Source organism: Crocuta crocuta, unplaced genomic scaffold (genome assembly GCF_008692635.1).
Source record: "Crocuta crocuta isolate KB4526 unplaced genomic scaffold, BGI_CrCroc_1.0 scaffold147, whole genome shotgun sequence".
NCBI lineage: Eukaryota > Metazoa > Chordata > Mammalia > Carnivora > Hyaenidae > Crocuta > Crocuta crocuta.
This window is the reverse complement of record NW_027532594.1, coordinates 1,572,303-1,589,328: the sequence shown is the minus strand read 5'-3', so window position 1 is coordinate 1,589,328 and position 17,026 is coordinate 1,572,303. Positions and strand designations below refer to the sequence as shown.

The 17,026-nt window shown below is 38.5% G+C and overlaps 1 protein-coding gene across 2 annotated transcripts in view; it reads right to left on the bottom strand.

Annotated features, from left to right (window-relative positions):
- Positions 1 to 13,070: 13,070 nt before the first annotated feature.
- Positions 13,071 to 17,026, bottom strand: part of LIN28B (lin-28 RNA binding posttranscriptional regulator B) — a 122,236-nt gene continuing 118,280 nt past the window's right edge. For both annotated transcript variants that reach the window (XM_077780079.1, XM_077780080.1), the window contains exon 4: positions 13,071 to 13,608. In XM_077780079.1, the coding sequence (XP_077636205.1) occupies positions 13,239 to 13,608 (370 nt within the window). In that variant the 3' untranslated portion in view covers positions 13,071 to 13,238. The remainder of the gene's footprint in view (positions 13,609 to 17,026) is intronic.

The following is a 17,026-nucleotide window of genomic DNA, read 5'->3' as shown; positions in this document are numbered from 1 at the left end:
TAGAATTTCAGAGCACAGAGAGTATGTAAAATTCAAGTAGTCCAGAAGTTCTCAAACTTGAGTGGGCACCAGAGTCACCCAGAGTCTCTGTAAAGGGCCCACCGATCAAACCAGTGTTTGATTTAGTGCATCTAGGGAAGGGCCCAGAAGGCTGCATTTCTAGTAAGCTCCCTGATGGTGTGGGTGCTGCCATTAATATGGCCATGCTTAGAAGTCCCCTTAACTAGCCCAACTCCTTTATTAGCAGGTAAGGAGACTATGGCTAGGAAAATTGAGCCCAAGAAAAACTAAGATCCGAGTATTCTCAGTCACAACCCAATGGCTTCCAGTAAAACACAGCCTTTTTTTCCCCTCTGGGCCAATAGTTTTCAAGGTTTTATTTAAAAAGTCACTTAGGGAACCAGTTTAAATACTCCAGGAACTCTTAGGTACTGACTCAATACACCCGGAATAGTGGTTAACCTGCTGCACATTGGCATCAGAGATTCTGATGTAATTCACCTGGGTGTTCTCAAAAGCTCTGCAGATGACTCGGTGGGTAGTAAATGGGAGAAGCTACAGTTTGGAGGAAGGTCCAGGCGTCATAGGTGATTTGGGTTCAGCTGTGGGCTGGTCCAGATATTGTAGGCAAACGCTTTCCTGGTCTTGCTTTTTGCTTTAGGAAACGTAAGGGAGCAGTAGTGGTGCTAGTTTGGGGTTTGAGGAATGAATGCAGATGGGGGTGGCATCGATGGAGACATTCAGACCAAAGCAAATGTAGGCAGTCTGGGTGGTGTGCCGTTTTTGTTTTTGTTTTTTCATTTTTGTGTATGTCAACATTTTTTTTAGTGTTTATTTATTTTTGAGAGAGAGTGTGTGTGTGTGTGTGTGTGAGCAGGGGAGGGGCAGATAGGGAGAGGAAGACACAGAATCTGAAGCAGACTCCAGTCTCCAAACTGTCAGCACAGAGTCCCATGTGGGGCTCGAACTCACAAACTGCGAGATCATGCTCTGAGCTGAAGTTGGTTGCTTAACCAACTGAGTCACCCAGGTGGACCTGTCAATGTTTATTTTTAAAATATTTATTCTTGGGGCATCTGGGTGGCTCAGTCACTTGAGCACCCGACTTTGGCTCAGGTCATGATCTCATGGTTCATGGGTTTGAGCCCTGCATCAGGCTCTGTGCTGACAGCTCAGAGCCTGGAACCTGCTTTGGATTCTGTGTCTCCATCTAGCTCTGCCCCTCCCCTGCTCGCACTCTGTCTCTCTCTCTAAAATAAACAAAAACATTTAAAAATTTTCTAAAAATTAATCTTTTTTACTGAGATATAATTGACATCTAACATTATATTACTTTCAGGTGTACAACATGATGATTTCTTATATGTATATATTGTGAAATGATCACCACAGTAAGTCTAGTTAACAACCATAATCATACACAGCCACACATTTATTTTCTTGTAATGAGACCTTTTAAGATTGACCCTCTTAAGACTGCCTGGATGGCTCAGTTGGTTAAGGGTCCGACCTTGGTTCAAGTCATGATCTCATGGTTCGTGGGTCTGAGCCCCACATCAGGGTCTAAACTGACAGTGCAGAGCCTGCTTGGGATTCTCTCCCTTTCCCTTTCTGCCCCTGACCCCCTCTCCCTCTCTCTCAAAATAAATAAATAAATACACTTAAAAAAATGGGCCCTCTTAGCAACTTACAAACATACAACACATATCATTAACCACAGTCACCATGTTGTACATTACACCCTCAGGACATATTTATGACTGGAGGTTTGTACACTTTGACTACTGTTGTTGTGTGATTTTGATCCTTTAAGCTCCCTTAGTCACTTTCTTTGGCTCCCTGTAGCTTCCTGAATAATAACAGAGCCACAAGGAAGCTTACTGCCTGGTTCTGATGTGCAGAATGAGAGAATGCTTTGAATCCTGAGGTGACTCTTCTAGCGCCAAGCCTGATCATGTGACGGGAACATTTACTCCTTTGTAATATAGGAATATTTATATCTGCAATCTTTACCTTAGAATGGTTTTGTGAGAACCCAATACAAAGCACTGTGGAAACAATAGAGCACTATACAAATGAAAGCTATTATATTAACCAGTTACACATACATGAAAGCTGAAGATGAAAGAAATATCTCTTCACTAAAGTATACCTGGAAATTCTCTTGGAACTCGTATCTAATTTTTCCTTGCTTCTAGGTGCACATATTCAAATCCAAAACCCAGAACACCTGAGAGTGATTGTGTGAGCATTTTAACAAGATAAATTTCTTCTCACATAGTGGAGGACCATACCTGTTAAGATATCTGAGAACAGCATCCAAGTTCCAAGTAAGGAATAAAATCCCAACTAAAAATTTTAGAGGTCTTGTATTTCTTATTGCTTGGAAGGTGGATGAGGGACTTCTGGGTTAGTAATATAGCATGTATGTTTATGCGGTTGGGTGTCTATAGTTTTGAAATTTCTTATGACAAAACGACCTAGAAATGCTGAAAAATTTTTGTCCTAGACAAGTTACCAGTATCAATATAACTTCATTATCATGAACTCTATACTGACAGCCTTTGTCTTCTGCATAAGAGCCCATAAATTCATCACTTATAATTGCATATTTTTCCTGGGGGAAATTCTCCTAGGTAAGTTTATCAATCATATGAAATATTGAGAAATCCAGTAATTGCTATGAAGCAATGTAAAACTCTTTCAGAAAGCTAGTTAAGAGTGTCCTCTGGTGGCCGTGTGTAGCAACTGACATGCATCATACTTGGTCTTTAATCACAGAATCCTTAAACTACAGTTCCACGATTTCTTAAAGTTAGACTTTCATCCTTTACACTTCACACACCCATTGTACCATGGACTACATTAGGACATGCTGTTTAGATTGTGCTGAGTTATGTGGGTTATCTTTTACATCCTAGGGACATCTTTTACTGTCCCTAGTTGGGACAGTGCTCCATTAAAAATAATTTTTAATTAAAAAGAAGCACTATATGGGGCACACGGGTGGCTCAATCACTTGAGCATCAGACTCTTGATTTTGACTTAGGTCATGATCCCATGGTTGTGGGATCAAGAGCCTCAAGTCCACACTCAGCATGGAGCCTGTTTGAGATTCTTTCTCTCTCTCCTTCTGCCCTTCTCCCCTGCTCACACTTTCTCTCTCTCTCTCTCTCTCTCTCTGTCTCAGAAAAGAAGGAGGAAGAGGAGAGGAAGTGGAGGGGTAGGGGAGGGGAAAGAGGAGAAGAAGGAGAAGGAGGAGAAGATTCATTATAGGTTTTTAAAAATGCTTATTTATTTATTTTGAGAAAGAGTGAGCGACTGAAGGAGGGGTGGAGAGGGAGAGGGACAGAGAGAATCCCAAGCCGACTCTGAGCTGTCAACACAGGGGCTAATGCAGGGCTGGATCTCACCAACGGCAAGATCATGACGTGAGCGGAAATCAAGAGTCAAACGCTTAATTGACTGAGCCACCCAGGCGCCCCACACTACAGGTTGTTAACACTGAGTTTTCAAATGAGATTTCTTAAGTAATTAGATAGTGGCCTACAGTTTATTACTGCTTGTTTTGTTTTGTTTTTGGGGTGGGGTTGGGTTTGTGTTGGAACATTAGACATTGTGGTGGGGGGCTAATGGAACGTGTGGAATCTTGGGTAGGTTTTGGAAATAAACTACCTGGGATAATCTGGTGTGATTCTGGATGAAGACAGAATATTGGGCCAAATGATATTCTGGGGTCTCTTCCAACCACTTTGTTCTGCGTTAAAATTTCCCTGGCCATCTGGTGTGTCTCATCAGTTTATAAACATTGTACGGTATTTATAAACAAAAAGAAAGTGCCAACCTAGGGGAACAGAGTGGATCATGGGACACCTCCAGAATGCTTCAACAACAGTTCCTCACATTTCAGCCCCTCCTTTGTATTTTCCAAAGTTTCTACCTTGAGAAAGTTTATTATGATCATATTTAGATTCTATCATTGTTGTTTTAAATGGATTGCTTTGGGTGAGTGACAGAAGCAACTTTACTACAGGACTAGCTAAACTTATATCTGGGCTAGCTGATGAAAGTTATTTGTACAGAATTAATTTCATGAAGAAATAAGAGAATTTGAAGAGCCAATGTAGAGATCACTGCAATGGCCTGAATATGTGACATGGTAATCTAAGCAAAACAAGGGCTAAAAAGGACTTGACCTATCTGACATGTTAGTAGTGAGGGCACACTTCTAGAAGAAAACATGAAACAGTCATTAGAAAGGACCACTTACCAATAATACATCTATTTGAACTGATTCAAATGTAAATATGGTTTGATTCTTAAGCTGCCTTTCCTTGTACTGGCTTCCCAGCATTGCGGCTACCTTAACACTTAAGGGAGAGTCCAGTTTTCTTGACAAAAGAGCAAAAGTAACCATGCCACCTGGGGTGTTAACAAAATCCCCAAGGCTGGAGTTGGTACGAACCTGGGATCGTGACCTGAGCTGAAATCAAGAGTTGGACACTCAGCCAACTGAGCCCCCCAGGGGCCCCAAAACACATTGTTAATTTTAGAAACAAAGTACACACATGTATCCTAGATAAGAAACTTTTAAAGTGAATATTTTGTTTTAAGAAACACACAGCCTCAGATGTATTGACCATTTTCCAGAGACCTAAAGCCACTTCAGAAAGTGTGTGTGTGTGTGTGTGAGTGTGTGTGTGTGTGTGTGTGTGTGTGTGGTGTGTTGGAGGGGGAGGATTATAAAGGTTAACATATGCTGATTTCTAAATTGAGGATGACAGAAATTATATTTGAGTAGCAGTAAAAAAAAAAAGTGTTCTTTTAAATTCGATGGTTTCTAGTTTAAGTAAAGCAGACAAGAGAACCCATAGCTTTCGAAAGGAAAAAAAATCAATTTCATGAAAATAACAAGAAAACAGGAGCAGAATCTATCACAAAATGATGGACTGTAATATGAACTTTTTAAATTTAGTAGCCTACCAAGCAAAAGCTTCATATAAACATTCTTATGAAAAGCTTATATAAGATGCAAAAACTGGGGTAGGTAGAATTCTGTGTATACATAAGGAAAGCCCAAGATTGATTCTGGGACTTTCTATTATTCTGAATGGGCCCTATATTTGTTCTTTATTACAAAACAAAAAAGAAATATTAATTATGGAAGCATACTGGACTCCCTATATTTTACTTGTCAGTCTCCTATCTATCAGTGAAGCACTATATTCTTTTCCCCAGGAACTGCCTGGAGAAGATGAATGTAGTGAACAGCCTTCTCCAGATCAGCACATGGGTGTGCCAGCATACTGCTCGTGTATTTCTAAGCATTTATAAATCCTCAGATCACCTGAAGCCAAAGCTTCTCAATGATGGTCTAGAGAGCTCTATTATCATACCAAAATTATCTATGTGCCCTTCCCCCCCAAAGTCTAGAGCCCTCCAAAATGGCAACCAAAAGAAGTGGTGAGAAGTCCTGTCCCCCATGTTGTTTTATGAAAGTAGTTCCATTCTTAGGTTGTCTTCTAGAAGCTTCCACCTCTCTCTACACTGGTTTCCCTCTGCCTCCAAATGTGCATTCGGTATCCTTAAGGGTAAATGACAAGGTCATGAGAAGATACTATTAAGAGAGTAAAGCAAAGAGCTGCTTTAGACTATTAGAATCAGTCTATCTTGTCTTTCTGCCTCTCTGTTTTATTGTCAGATTTGCTAGGTTTCAAACCCACAGTGAGGTGGGAAAGATATCCGCCTTGAAGGATAAAAACAAAGAGCAGAAGTCCAACGGGGCCTCTAGCTACCACTTTAGCAAAAAGTTGGGAGGCAAGGCTGTAGTAACATTGTAATAATTTTGTCAAGAAAGAAACTTTGTAATACTTTTGTCAACACTTACAGATTTTCCACAGTATTTCTGCTATATTTTGACTTTCCCCGTGATAAAATAAAACAGAAACGAGAAAGTCAATTTTTTATCTTGAAAAATGCTTTTTTTTTTGTTAGATGTTTATTTTTATTTTTGAGAAAGACAGAGCAAGCACAGAAGGGGGGGCGGCAGGGGATCTGAAGGAGGCTCCATGCTGACAGCAGAGAGCCCAGTGTGGAGCTCCAGCTCATGAACCATGAGATCACAGCCTAAGCCGAATTGGGATGCTCAACTGACTGAGCCAGGCATCCCTATCTTGAAAAATTCTTAACTCTTACCTTTCCTAGTTGCTGCATTACATTTATTCACCTCTTCATTTCCATTTACAAGAAAGGATATCAACCATGTTGCTATATTTTTTAAAAAGCACTGTAATTGGGTTTCACTTATATTGCCCCATTCAAATGTTTCTGTCCATCAATCTGGATACTTTCTATAGACTTATCTTCACTCATTTGTCCTGTTGCTTTTAATTTGTTGTTACACCCATCTGTCCAATTCTTAGTTTCAGTTACTATAATTTTTGGTGCTAAAATATGTTTGACTTTTTATATCTTCTCTACTTATTTACCAGTTATTTCTAAAGTCCTTGTATACTTGCAGTAGCCAAATTACCTGTGTGTTTTGATGTGTTATTTTCCTTTGTTTCTAGCCAAATGGTCCTGTTTATTTACATGCTTCATACTTTTTAACTGAATGCTAGACATTGTAGATGAAAATTTGTAGAGACTCTGAGTGCCATCTTCTTCCAAGGAGGGTTGTTTTCTTTTGGTAGGTAGGTAGTGTACCAACTGTCATCTTGGTCCCATCCAGAGTTAATTTTAGGCTTTGTTAGGGCTGGTCTACTTATTTTTGCACTTTCCCTAGTGTAGGAACTGCATTATTCCTAGGGGTTAGACCTTCTGAAATCCAGACACCAAGCCAGGTGTTTACCAAAGCCCATTTATCTCTGTGGCTTGAAGTTCAATCTCTAGTTCTCTAGCACTAGGTAGTTGGTGAGGAGAACACCTTTAACTCCGTTAGCCTCCCAGTCAGGGGCTGGACTAGGGTGAGAAAAGGGAGGTGCTTAGGGCTAGGTACCATCCTGATCATGAGCACCTCTTTAAATTTTACACTCTGGGCACCTCTGGCCTCATCCTAGTTGTGGCCTTGATCTCAGCTGTGGTTTTCGGAGGAGTCTTTTTATTCAATGACTTGAAAGGAATCTACATAACAGTTCCTTCTCTGTGATCCCTCCTCTCTGGGATTTGTCTCTCCCAATTTTCTGTTGTCTTGACACTACTGAATTTGTTTTCTCAGCTCAAAAAGACCTCCACTTCCTTTGGGGGCTTTATCATTCTGTGGCACCTCAGGTAGCTGGGAAGCGCCCTTAGGGTCAAAGCAGAGGGTAAATGGGGTGCTCACCTCCTATTCTTTTCCTTTCTTCCAAAGTTGGTGACCTCTATGGGTCCTGGCTGCTTTGGCTGAGCTCTAATACATTCATATAATTTGTCCCACCATATTCATCTCTTTACTGGCTGACTGAACATGAACTGCATCTTGACTCCAGTCTTCTGTTCATGCCGTCTCTTCTGTATTGGACTCTCTTCCTTCACTATCCAAACCAGGCCCCTCCACCTGGTTCTCACGTCCTCAAACTGTACATGCAATGATCTGAAACATTGTTTTTAAACAATTTTTGACATGACACATTTAATGATGTTAATGTGTAAAGTTATACATTAATGATGTAAAAGTATAAAGTTCCCAATCATTTATTACCTAATTTTAAGAATCTATCTCTAAATTTTTTATTGGAAAGAAATTAGAAGAATATTAAGAAAAAATATTAATGCTTATTTCCAGGTGATGGGATTATGTACTACTTTAATTATTCTTCAAGGTTCTCCATATTCTTTATGGTAAAGTACAAATTTTATAACAAAGATTCTCTTGTTAATAATAATTACCCATGAAAGTAAATAATTATCAATGAAATTTTTATGCAATCACTCTCTCATGAATATTCATGACAGAGACCCTCACATACTAAAATCGCTGCTGCACAAGGTGAAATAACACTGCTGAACTGGATATTTAAAAATGGTTCAGATGGTAAAATATGTGTTTAATTACTATAGAAACAAAAACAAAACAGAAGTNCCCCCCCGCCCCCCCACACACACAAAGAAAGAAAAAGTGAAGCATCCAGGTGTAGAATGGAAATGAAAATGAGTTTAATTGTCAGACTGGGTCAGTTTATAGAACACAACAGTTTTATCAAATTGTTTTCATAATGTGCCAATACTGTATACATAGTTTGATAAACCTGCATTCACATTTTAGATACTTGGTACTGGTATAACCTGGCTTTGATTGTCCTCTTCAAATACTTTAAAGCTATTAGGAAAAAAAATCTAAAATGGTTTTTCCAAGGGTTTGAACATTTTTGTTTTTAGGCCACTTTTCATGACCACATGATGCACGTATCTTGACTCACGAGCCTGCATAACCCATGTCTGCTAACACAGGAGGATTCCTTATGATGACAGGACCTACCTACCTTCATTTGTTTAGACTGAATTTATTCAGCACCTGTATTGTCCTAAGCTCCATTTTGATAATCACCAATATCTGAAGATAAGTTAAAACTATCTATGCTCAGGTTGGTATTAACACCCCTCAACTGGCCTTCTATCCATTATTTTAACTGAATGATCATACAAATCATGAAAAATCTCCAAAACTCATAATAAATGCCAATGTTATATGTTTTATTTTTTAATCAAGTAATTTTTTAAACCTTAAAATATCCATAATTGACAGAATAAGACATCAGGCATGATAAGAATATAAAATCCATGGTCTTCAGAAAGGCAAACAGTCCATCAAGATGACATGAGTGAAATGCCATTCCAAACATCTACTCCATTTTTGGCCTTTAAACACATACAGTTCAAGTGTTGTTTTTTTTTTTTTTTAATTTTCACTTGTAAACAACATAAGCCAAAATGGACAACGAGGTAATCTAAATACTACACAGGATAATTTAAAAACACTAGTTAAACACCATATTAAAGACAGACAGAAATCAGTGTTCACTTTGGTCTCTAGGATGGTTAGAACTGTTAATACCAAAAAGCAACACATACTAATTTAAGCCAGCTTGGTGGTGGGTGCCAGTGGTTGACAGACACTAAGTAATTCAAGAGGTAGTCAACACCATCGTTTTCAAGCTGGTAACACTCACAAGTGTTAAGCCACAGATGTATTAAATATTGTAATAGTTTCTCACAGTACAGTACTTTACCATAACTTCGCAGCTTTGTTCCAAATATGAAATTTAAGAACGATTCATAGGTCAACCTCTCACATTCTAACTGAACAACTATGACACAGATCACACAACCACCACATCTTAAAAGAGGCTGCTGACGACTATGTTAAGACAGAACTTGATGCTCTTCACGAGTTGTTCTTCTCTAAAACAAATCTCATTAAGACATCTAGAAAATTAAAGTCAGTGCAGTTGCACTTGTACACACTTTCCCAAATTGTATAACCAAAGGGGAAATACACATATATATTTTATGATAAACATTTCTTAGAGAAAACAGATAAATTAATTTAAATTAACTTTAAGACTTAATGAGATTTCCCATGTCCTGTATAATTCATCTTACAGTGAATGTTACAAAGTCTATTAACACTTATGGGCTTCTATTCACAAACTAAATACAACTAGCAGTAACTTGGGGCCTCACTGGTGCAAAACAAAACTGAGCCAGAATATTTCAAAATATTGGCATTAAAACATCCAATGTTTGTAGATGGAACGATGTTAAATACTCTGATGTTCCCTGATCTTTTTCCCTATGTTGCACGCCAAGTTTCCAAGTTATAAGCAGGTAAAAAAAAAACTTTAAAAAATTTTCAGTTGTAAAAATACATCCAAAGTCTTCCAGTAAAGACTAGAAATGCAGTATAAAAAGGTTTCTACTATCATCTGTCATGTAGCAATGAATAGCTCCCAGGGCTAAGAGACTGGTAAGTGCATCTTTCTTAGGAATTACAACTGTGTTGACATGGGGGTGAGGTCAAGGGGCAACTAAATCACAGTCCTCCTACCCAACCTATTAGTAACCCCTGTAAACTGATGCTTCACACAGACCCTTCTCCTCAGTAGCTAGAAATGGCATTGCACGTTTATTCTATATTCACTCCTTGGCAAGCCAGTGCTGGTTTGTTACGTGCCTAGGGCAGTAATGCTGAAATAAGCTTGGCCTTAGGGCAGCACAGACACAAAAATGGAGATTGGCACTCTTTATACTTTTGCCCAGCATGAATATGCTCATACACCAACCTCTCCTCCTGCTACCCCTTTCTGTCCCGACTTCTGGGGCAAAGCAGCTGTGTCCAAGATTGTTTCTGTGTTTTTTGTGTTTTGCTTAAGTGGAAGGGTGCCCATAAGTCTTCAAACTAAATACATGGTAACTTTAAGGAAATGCTCGGAGACTTTGCTAATAACTAAATGAGATGCTTCATTATTCACAAGTGTTTGTCGGAAACATGTAGTTGTGAATTGCTATCTATAATATAGATTAAAAGGTTCTGTACCAGAGAATTATCAGCCACTGAAAGGCTGGAGCAGCATAAAGGTGTGCTATGCATCAACTATGAGGTAGCCTTTTGCTGTAAACAGAATATTTCACCCATGTGAATGGACACTGTGCTCACATCAGTGATAGATACTCAATATGCAAGGAGTTTGGAATTCTGCATTAGAGCACGGGAAATAAAAACAGGAAAGCTGATATCTGATATTCGGAAATTCTGATCTATGTCAAACTCAGAGGTAGTTATTACTAGCATCAGTACATAATACATATATAAAGGTCTAAGTTATTTGGTTTGTTTTGAGTAAGCAGGACTGTAGACCATTCTGTAAAGAAACAACAACATTATATGGTATGTTCCCTGAGCAAAGTTCTTTGTCCTGAGTATGTTATGTAATAGTGATAATATTTTTGTATAAAAAATAAACCCCAGCTTTTAACCATAAGACAGGTTTGGTATGTGCTCTTAGTTCAGTCTGGTAAGATGCTTAAAATGTTTTTAAATTGCACCCATAAGGTCCAGTTATAACCTCTCCCCCCCCTTTTTTTTTACTTTGATCTCAGCTCTGAACTTTTTATATGTAAACAGGGAATGTCCAATTCTCAAGTCCATAATTTCCTATTTCTATAAGGTCAAGGAACTTTGGTTTGAATTTTCAAAGTGACTTATCATGTTTTGCATTTTTCCTGTTAAACCTGCTTATTATGCCTGCTAAAAATTAAGCAATGCCACTTTGATTTGTCTACATAATTTAAATAAGCTTACAATCCTCACGTAAGGCAAGGAAGTACTTCTCTACAGCTATATACCACATTCAATATCGTCAAAGGTAAGCTTTGCATCACAGCACATGGATATATTTACCATGGAGAGTCTCACAAACACTGTCTCGGAATTCAAGCTGAATTCAAGCTGAGCTATAACAGGCCGTCAGCCCAGCCTGCTGCATTTTCTCCTAATGCTGGCGTGCTGAAGCAGCAGGAACTGCCTGTGTCCCCCAGGGCAGGACAGGTTGGGGAGGGGGCAGAGCCGCTCAGCAGAGCAGGTCTCACTGGACTCATGCTATTCTCTTTTTTTGATTATCTGAGCTTACACCAACAGTCTCACACAAAACGTTGTTTATTGCCCATGTTAAAGCATTATAACGAATTGGTACCTTCTTGGAGATGTTTCAGAAAGTTACCCATAACATCTAGAACCGGGAGGACACCAACATTTTCTTTTTTTTTTAATGACTGAAACCTAAAGGGACCGATACTAGGACTGGTCCCCAGCCAGTTTATTATTAACCTAACTGGGGACCAACCTGAGAAGCGTCTCTATCCCCGTTCCTGAATGTCAGCCCTGAACCCACCGTGCAGGGGACTTCAGCATGAGCAGTGGCGGGAACCTCCATAAAATCAATGCCAGCATGTGAGATCCTCGCAGCTCTCCTGGGAGAGGCTCCGCCCCCTGCCCCAGGCACGCCACTCTAGTTGACTGTCACCACATGCTGCTCCAGGACAACCATAGGGGCAACTGTGAACATCCACTTACTTTTCCATTCTCAAACCTAGCATTTTTTCTTACCTGTGCTGTTTGGTTTTAGAGACAAGTTAGATAACTCTCTAGGGGGAATAGAAACAGCCACCAAAAAAAAAAAAAAAAGAAAACAACCCAAAAACCAAAAACCAAAAAAAACCAAAACCAAAAACAAAACAAAACAAAAAACCACACCGCATGACTGGAGTTTTCCTCCAAGGTCTTCAGTAGTAAACGAGGAGGCCCCCCTGCTCGAAGTGATGGTGCGGACTGACTCTGCCAAGGGAAGCTGCTGTTGCCACAATCCCTCAAAAACTTCACAACATGTGAAAGCTGATAATGAGCTGGTATCAAAATACCACGGAAAACAATCAAGTCACTACATTTGTACATTGCCCTCCCCCTTCATTTTTCTTAGTAGGAATCTAATTTACAATCAAAACATGTGAATTAAAAACACTGAAACATCGGCACAGTAATTACACATTCATTGTCTTTTCTGGAGTTATGGATCCCAGATTCAAAAGAGCTTATGGCAGTCGGAGGCATATGGAGTTAAGGTACTGCCTTCAAAGGGGGCTGGGGTAAGGGAAACCCTCTACAGACGTCAGGAAAGGGAGGCAATCCCAACTTGGGAGGACTGATGACTTAAAACCTTTAGTACCATATGATTGGCAGCTCTGAGATCTGAAGTAACCTTTGGTTCACACAAAAGGTAACAGTCATGTGTTTATTTTCATGTAACATAAAGGGAGTGGTACTTGAAGAAAAATCTCCAGGGATGATCTCTGAAACCATCTAAAATGCTTCATATGGGTTTTCAATTCTTGGGGATGTCCAATTCTGTGAGGGAGGGTGTGTGCTTGTATTTCTATACACACATATATAAAGACAAACCCGCTTTATATATATGTCTGCATTCCTATATAAAATCCTCCTACACACACACAGACTCAGGCTCTCTCCCTCTCACACATGCACATATAGATATACATAGTATTTCATTCTTTGAATCACATAAAACATGACACCCTGCTCAAATGTAATTTGCTTAGAGTGATTTGTCTGTTTAAAAAAATTCACAGTTCCTCGACAGTAGTTAAAAATCCCAAATCAGCTGCTGCTGTGAAATACTGTCCCCTATACTTGCATGAGGTAGACTTCCCAACTGGGGAAAGAAATCTGTAACATTTAAGAAGGAGGGTTAGGTCTTTTTCCTTTTTTGAACGGAAGGCCCCTTTTTGCTTGGTTCTTCCGGCACTGCAGAGGACTTCGCCAGGGAAGTTTCTTGAGGTGACCTGCCCGGCCATTCTGAGATCTCAAACCTCGCCTCCTGAGGAAACGGCGGTGACGTGCAGCCATGCCCTCCCCCCAGCTCTCGAGGAAAAGTCGAAGTGCATGGCTGTGATTCTGCTTCCTGTCTTCCCTGAGAACTGGCAGGCGGCTGCGCAACAGTCTTATGTGGGCAGTTTGCCACCATGTGCGCGATGCTCTGACAGTAATGGCACTTCTTTGGCTGAGGAGGTAGACTACATTCCTTAGCATGATGATCAAGGCCGCCACAGTTGTAGCATCTGCAACGAGAACAAGAAAAAAGTCTTAGAAGGAGGGAACATGGGACATAAAATACATTATAAATTTTTAAAAATGCCCAAATACACTATCAATGAGATTAGTTAGCCTCTTTGTAATGCACCCTCTTAATGAGTATGTGATGCCTATTTTTAATGCCGATTGCTCTCAAGATGGTCTTTGGCAAAATGTTCTATCAAAGTTATAAAGCTAATTGTGTGTTTTTATTGACACATAATAGTCAATGAAAAACAAGAGTACTAATGCATGAAAGACTAGTCACTTGCTTATAGAAATGACTTTTTTTTTTTTTTTAGATATGAGAGGTCATTTTAAAAGAACAGTTGTAGTCCACTAGAGGGCAGCCAATGGTCAACAAAAAAATGACCAGCTAGCTTTAAAAAGAAGTCCATTACAAAATAAAGCTGTTGACATAATGTGCACTGGCAATACACTCAGCAACTGAGAAAATTACAGACCAAATTAAATTTTATTAGTTTAACATTTCTTTGGGTGTAAATTATGTTGACGGTGGAAACCAGTTGAACTGGAAGAATTTTTTCCTCTGTACATACTAAGTAATGCAGTGAAATCTGATATAAAGAAGTCAGATGTCTATGGTGAGTGATAGATATGTAGCAAATTATGAGGTAATATTAGAGCAATACAGTAACTATCTGAATCAGAAGAAGCTACAGAAGAAAGCTTCTAAACATTTAGATTGTTAATAAAGGTCGATGCTAGTTCAATTATGGGGACAATCTATTTTCTTTTCCTTCTGTACGAAATTTGTTTTCCTTTAGGGTAAATTCTTCTAAACTGACATGAACATAAATCTATCCTTAATTAACATTTGAATGTACATTGGGGCCATGCATAATACTGTATATTTATAAAGGTTTTTAATCTACTTGTTGAGTATAGAATTTGCTTGTTTTGTCTCCAAATAAAATGTTTTAAGAGCTATTTTAAGTTTATTTTTAAATACACTTATGACTCCATAATTCTTATTAAGCACAAACAAAAGGTCACAACATTTTTTAAAAAGATAGCAAGTAAGTGGTAACTGTAAGCATCAACTTAAGACTATACTGACAATAAAATAATCATAATTAGTTACATTTGTGGGGGGTGAACGAAAAAAATAGCAAGCTTAACAACTTATACTACTATATACTTCAAAGACAAACTAAGTACTACTAACCTACTGAGCACTAGTATTCTATTTTTCGGAACAAGTTATGGAGAGTGTTTTTTGTTTGTTTGGTTTTTATACTTGGCAAATACTAGGATAACTATGGCCTGTTTCTTCAGTTACCAATATTACCTTACAGATTTTAGAATAATGGATTCACAAGATGGGCTTTCATTCTTTGCAATGATTAACAAGTATTTATCCAAGGTAGAAGGAATGCATCATATTTTCAAAAATTTAAGGGAAGAACCAAGAAACTACTTTTTCTGATTATTTCTGGTGCAATTACATACCTTAATATAATAAGTTAATAAAAATATTATAATCCAGCTTCAATATTGTTTCACCCATGTGTTCTAAGAGATAATGCAAAATTAAAGAATCATAATAATTACCAACGAATGACTGAAATTCTGGCCCTCCAAATAACACATTCAAAAATGGTATCTTTGAAAAATATAACCATATTACTTATAATGTTTGCCCACAGTTCTCTTTTCTATGGATAAATTCTATGAATTTAACTAACATATCCTTTGAATGGATATGAATTCTATGAATTCTTAAATTAAATCTGCCCTTCTATAAGATATCTTCTTTTGAATTAAATACACTTCCTTGAGGATAACATCCACTCAGGAGCTCATTGTGGAGGAGGAGAAAATAGGTTAAAGCCTTCAGTAATAGAACACGCTCTCCTGCAGACACATCAATTTCATCAGTCACTGTGGTATGCACTATGTTATTCAATTCAGGGAACCATTTTGCCCACGCATTTACCAAGAGGCTAATGTCAGGATTCCACTTTTACAAATGGGGTCTTCCATCGTATTCTGTATGTGCATTTACCATTACATTCAGCTTTTAAAAGTTGTTTTTAAGGATACTATATAATTTGGGTTTCCTTGCATTTTGATCTGCTCAGTTAATTCACTCTCCTAGCTTTTCAGATATGTGCTATCATTAGGCCAGACTGTCTTCTACACTGAAAAGATGTGCATTCAGTATATGTGATTAGTCTTAAAAGGGGAGGAGTGGTATTTATTCTCCTCTTCTATTTAATCATTCAGTGTCAATCACTCTTAGTAAGAGGGCAGATCACACCCCTTTATGAAACCCCCATCCTTCCCAAGGGACTGACACCAAAATGGAAATGTTCAGCTACCTTTCAGCACACAAATGATACCACACCACACTCACCATACAAGCTCTACCTGGTACTTGTCTCTTTTGTTCACTGTCCACACCTCTCCAAATCAGCTTGCTTTTGTTAGTCTGAATGAATTTTACATTTGATGTGAGCATAAAAATGGCATGTGTACCCTTGTAGGGCTACATGCTTAACATAAAAGACCTAGACTCACAAGCAAAAGACTATATATGAAGAAAACTATAACATACTTCATTATACATTCTGATAGCCAACCATAAAAAGTAAAATCATTCATGGGTATTTTATAAAATGATGAACCAATGGCAAAAAGGATATTTTCTCACATATTAAACATAGAGTAAAATAAAAATGTTGAGATTAATCTTAAAACTTTATCAAGTTCTTATAAAATTATAAATAATTCTAATGAGCTAGCACATTCTACAAATATTACTTTTACTTAAGATGCTTTTTAAGATGGAAAATAACAAATTGGAGCCAGTTTTTTAAGACTATCAAAATAAGATTAAAATTTTTAAAAAATATTTTATTTATTTTTGAGAGCGAGATAGAGACAGCATGAGCAGGGGAGGGTCAGAGAGAGGGCGAGACACAGAATCTAAAGCAGGCTCCAGGCTCTGAGCAAGCTGTCAGCACAGAGCCCAATGTGGGGCTCGAACCCACGAACCGTGAGATCATGACCTGAGCTGAAGTCGGACGCTTAACCGACTGAGCCACCCAGGCGCCCCAAGATTAAAATTTTTAAATGAAACGAGAATGCCAACAATAGATACAGTAGGATAGAAGCACCTAAAATGGCAAAATAAGTGAAAGTAAATCCTTTAGGGCTTTAGAACTATTTTATTACATTATGAAATAATTAAGTGGATCTTAATAAACTAAGCTCAAAATCTACATTAGTTAATAAGTTAATCAAAACATATGCAAAGTACTGAGGATTCCAAAATAAAAATTAAAACTCTGATTCTGGGGGCACCTGGGTGGCTTAGTCGGTTAAGCGTCCGACTTTCGCTTAGGTCATGATCTCGCGGTTCGTGGGTTGAGCCCCGCG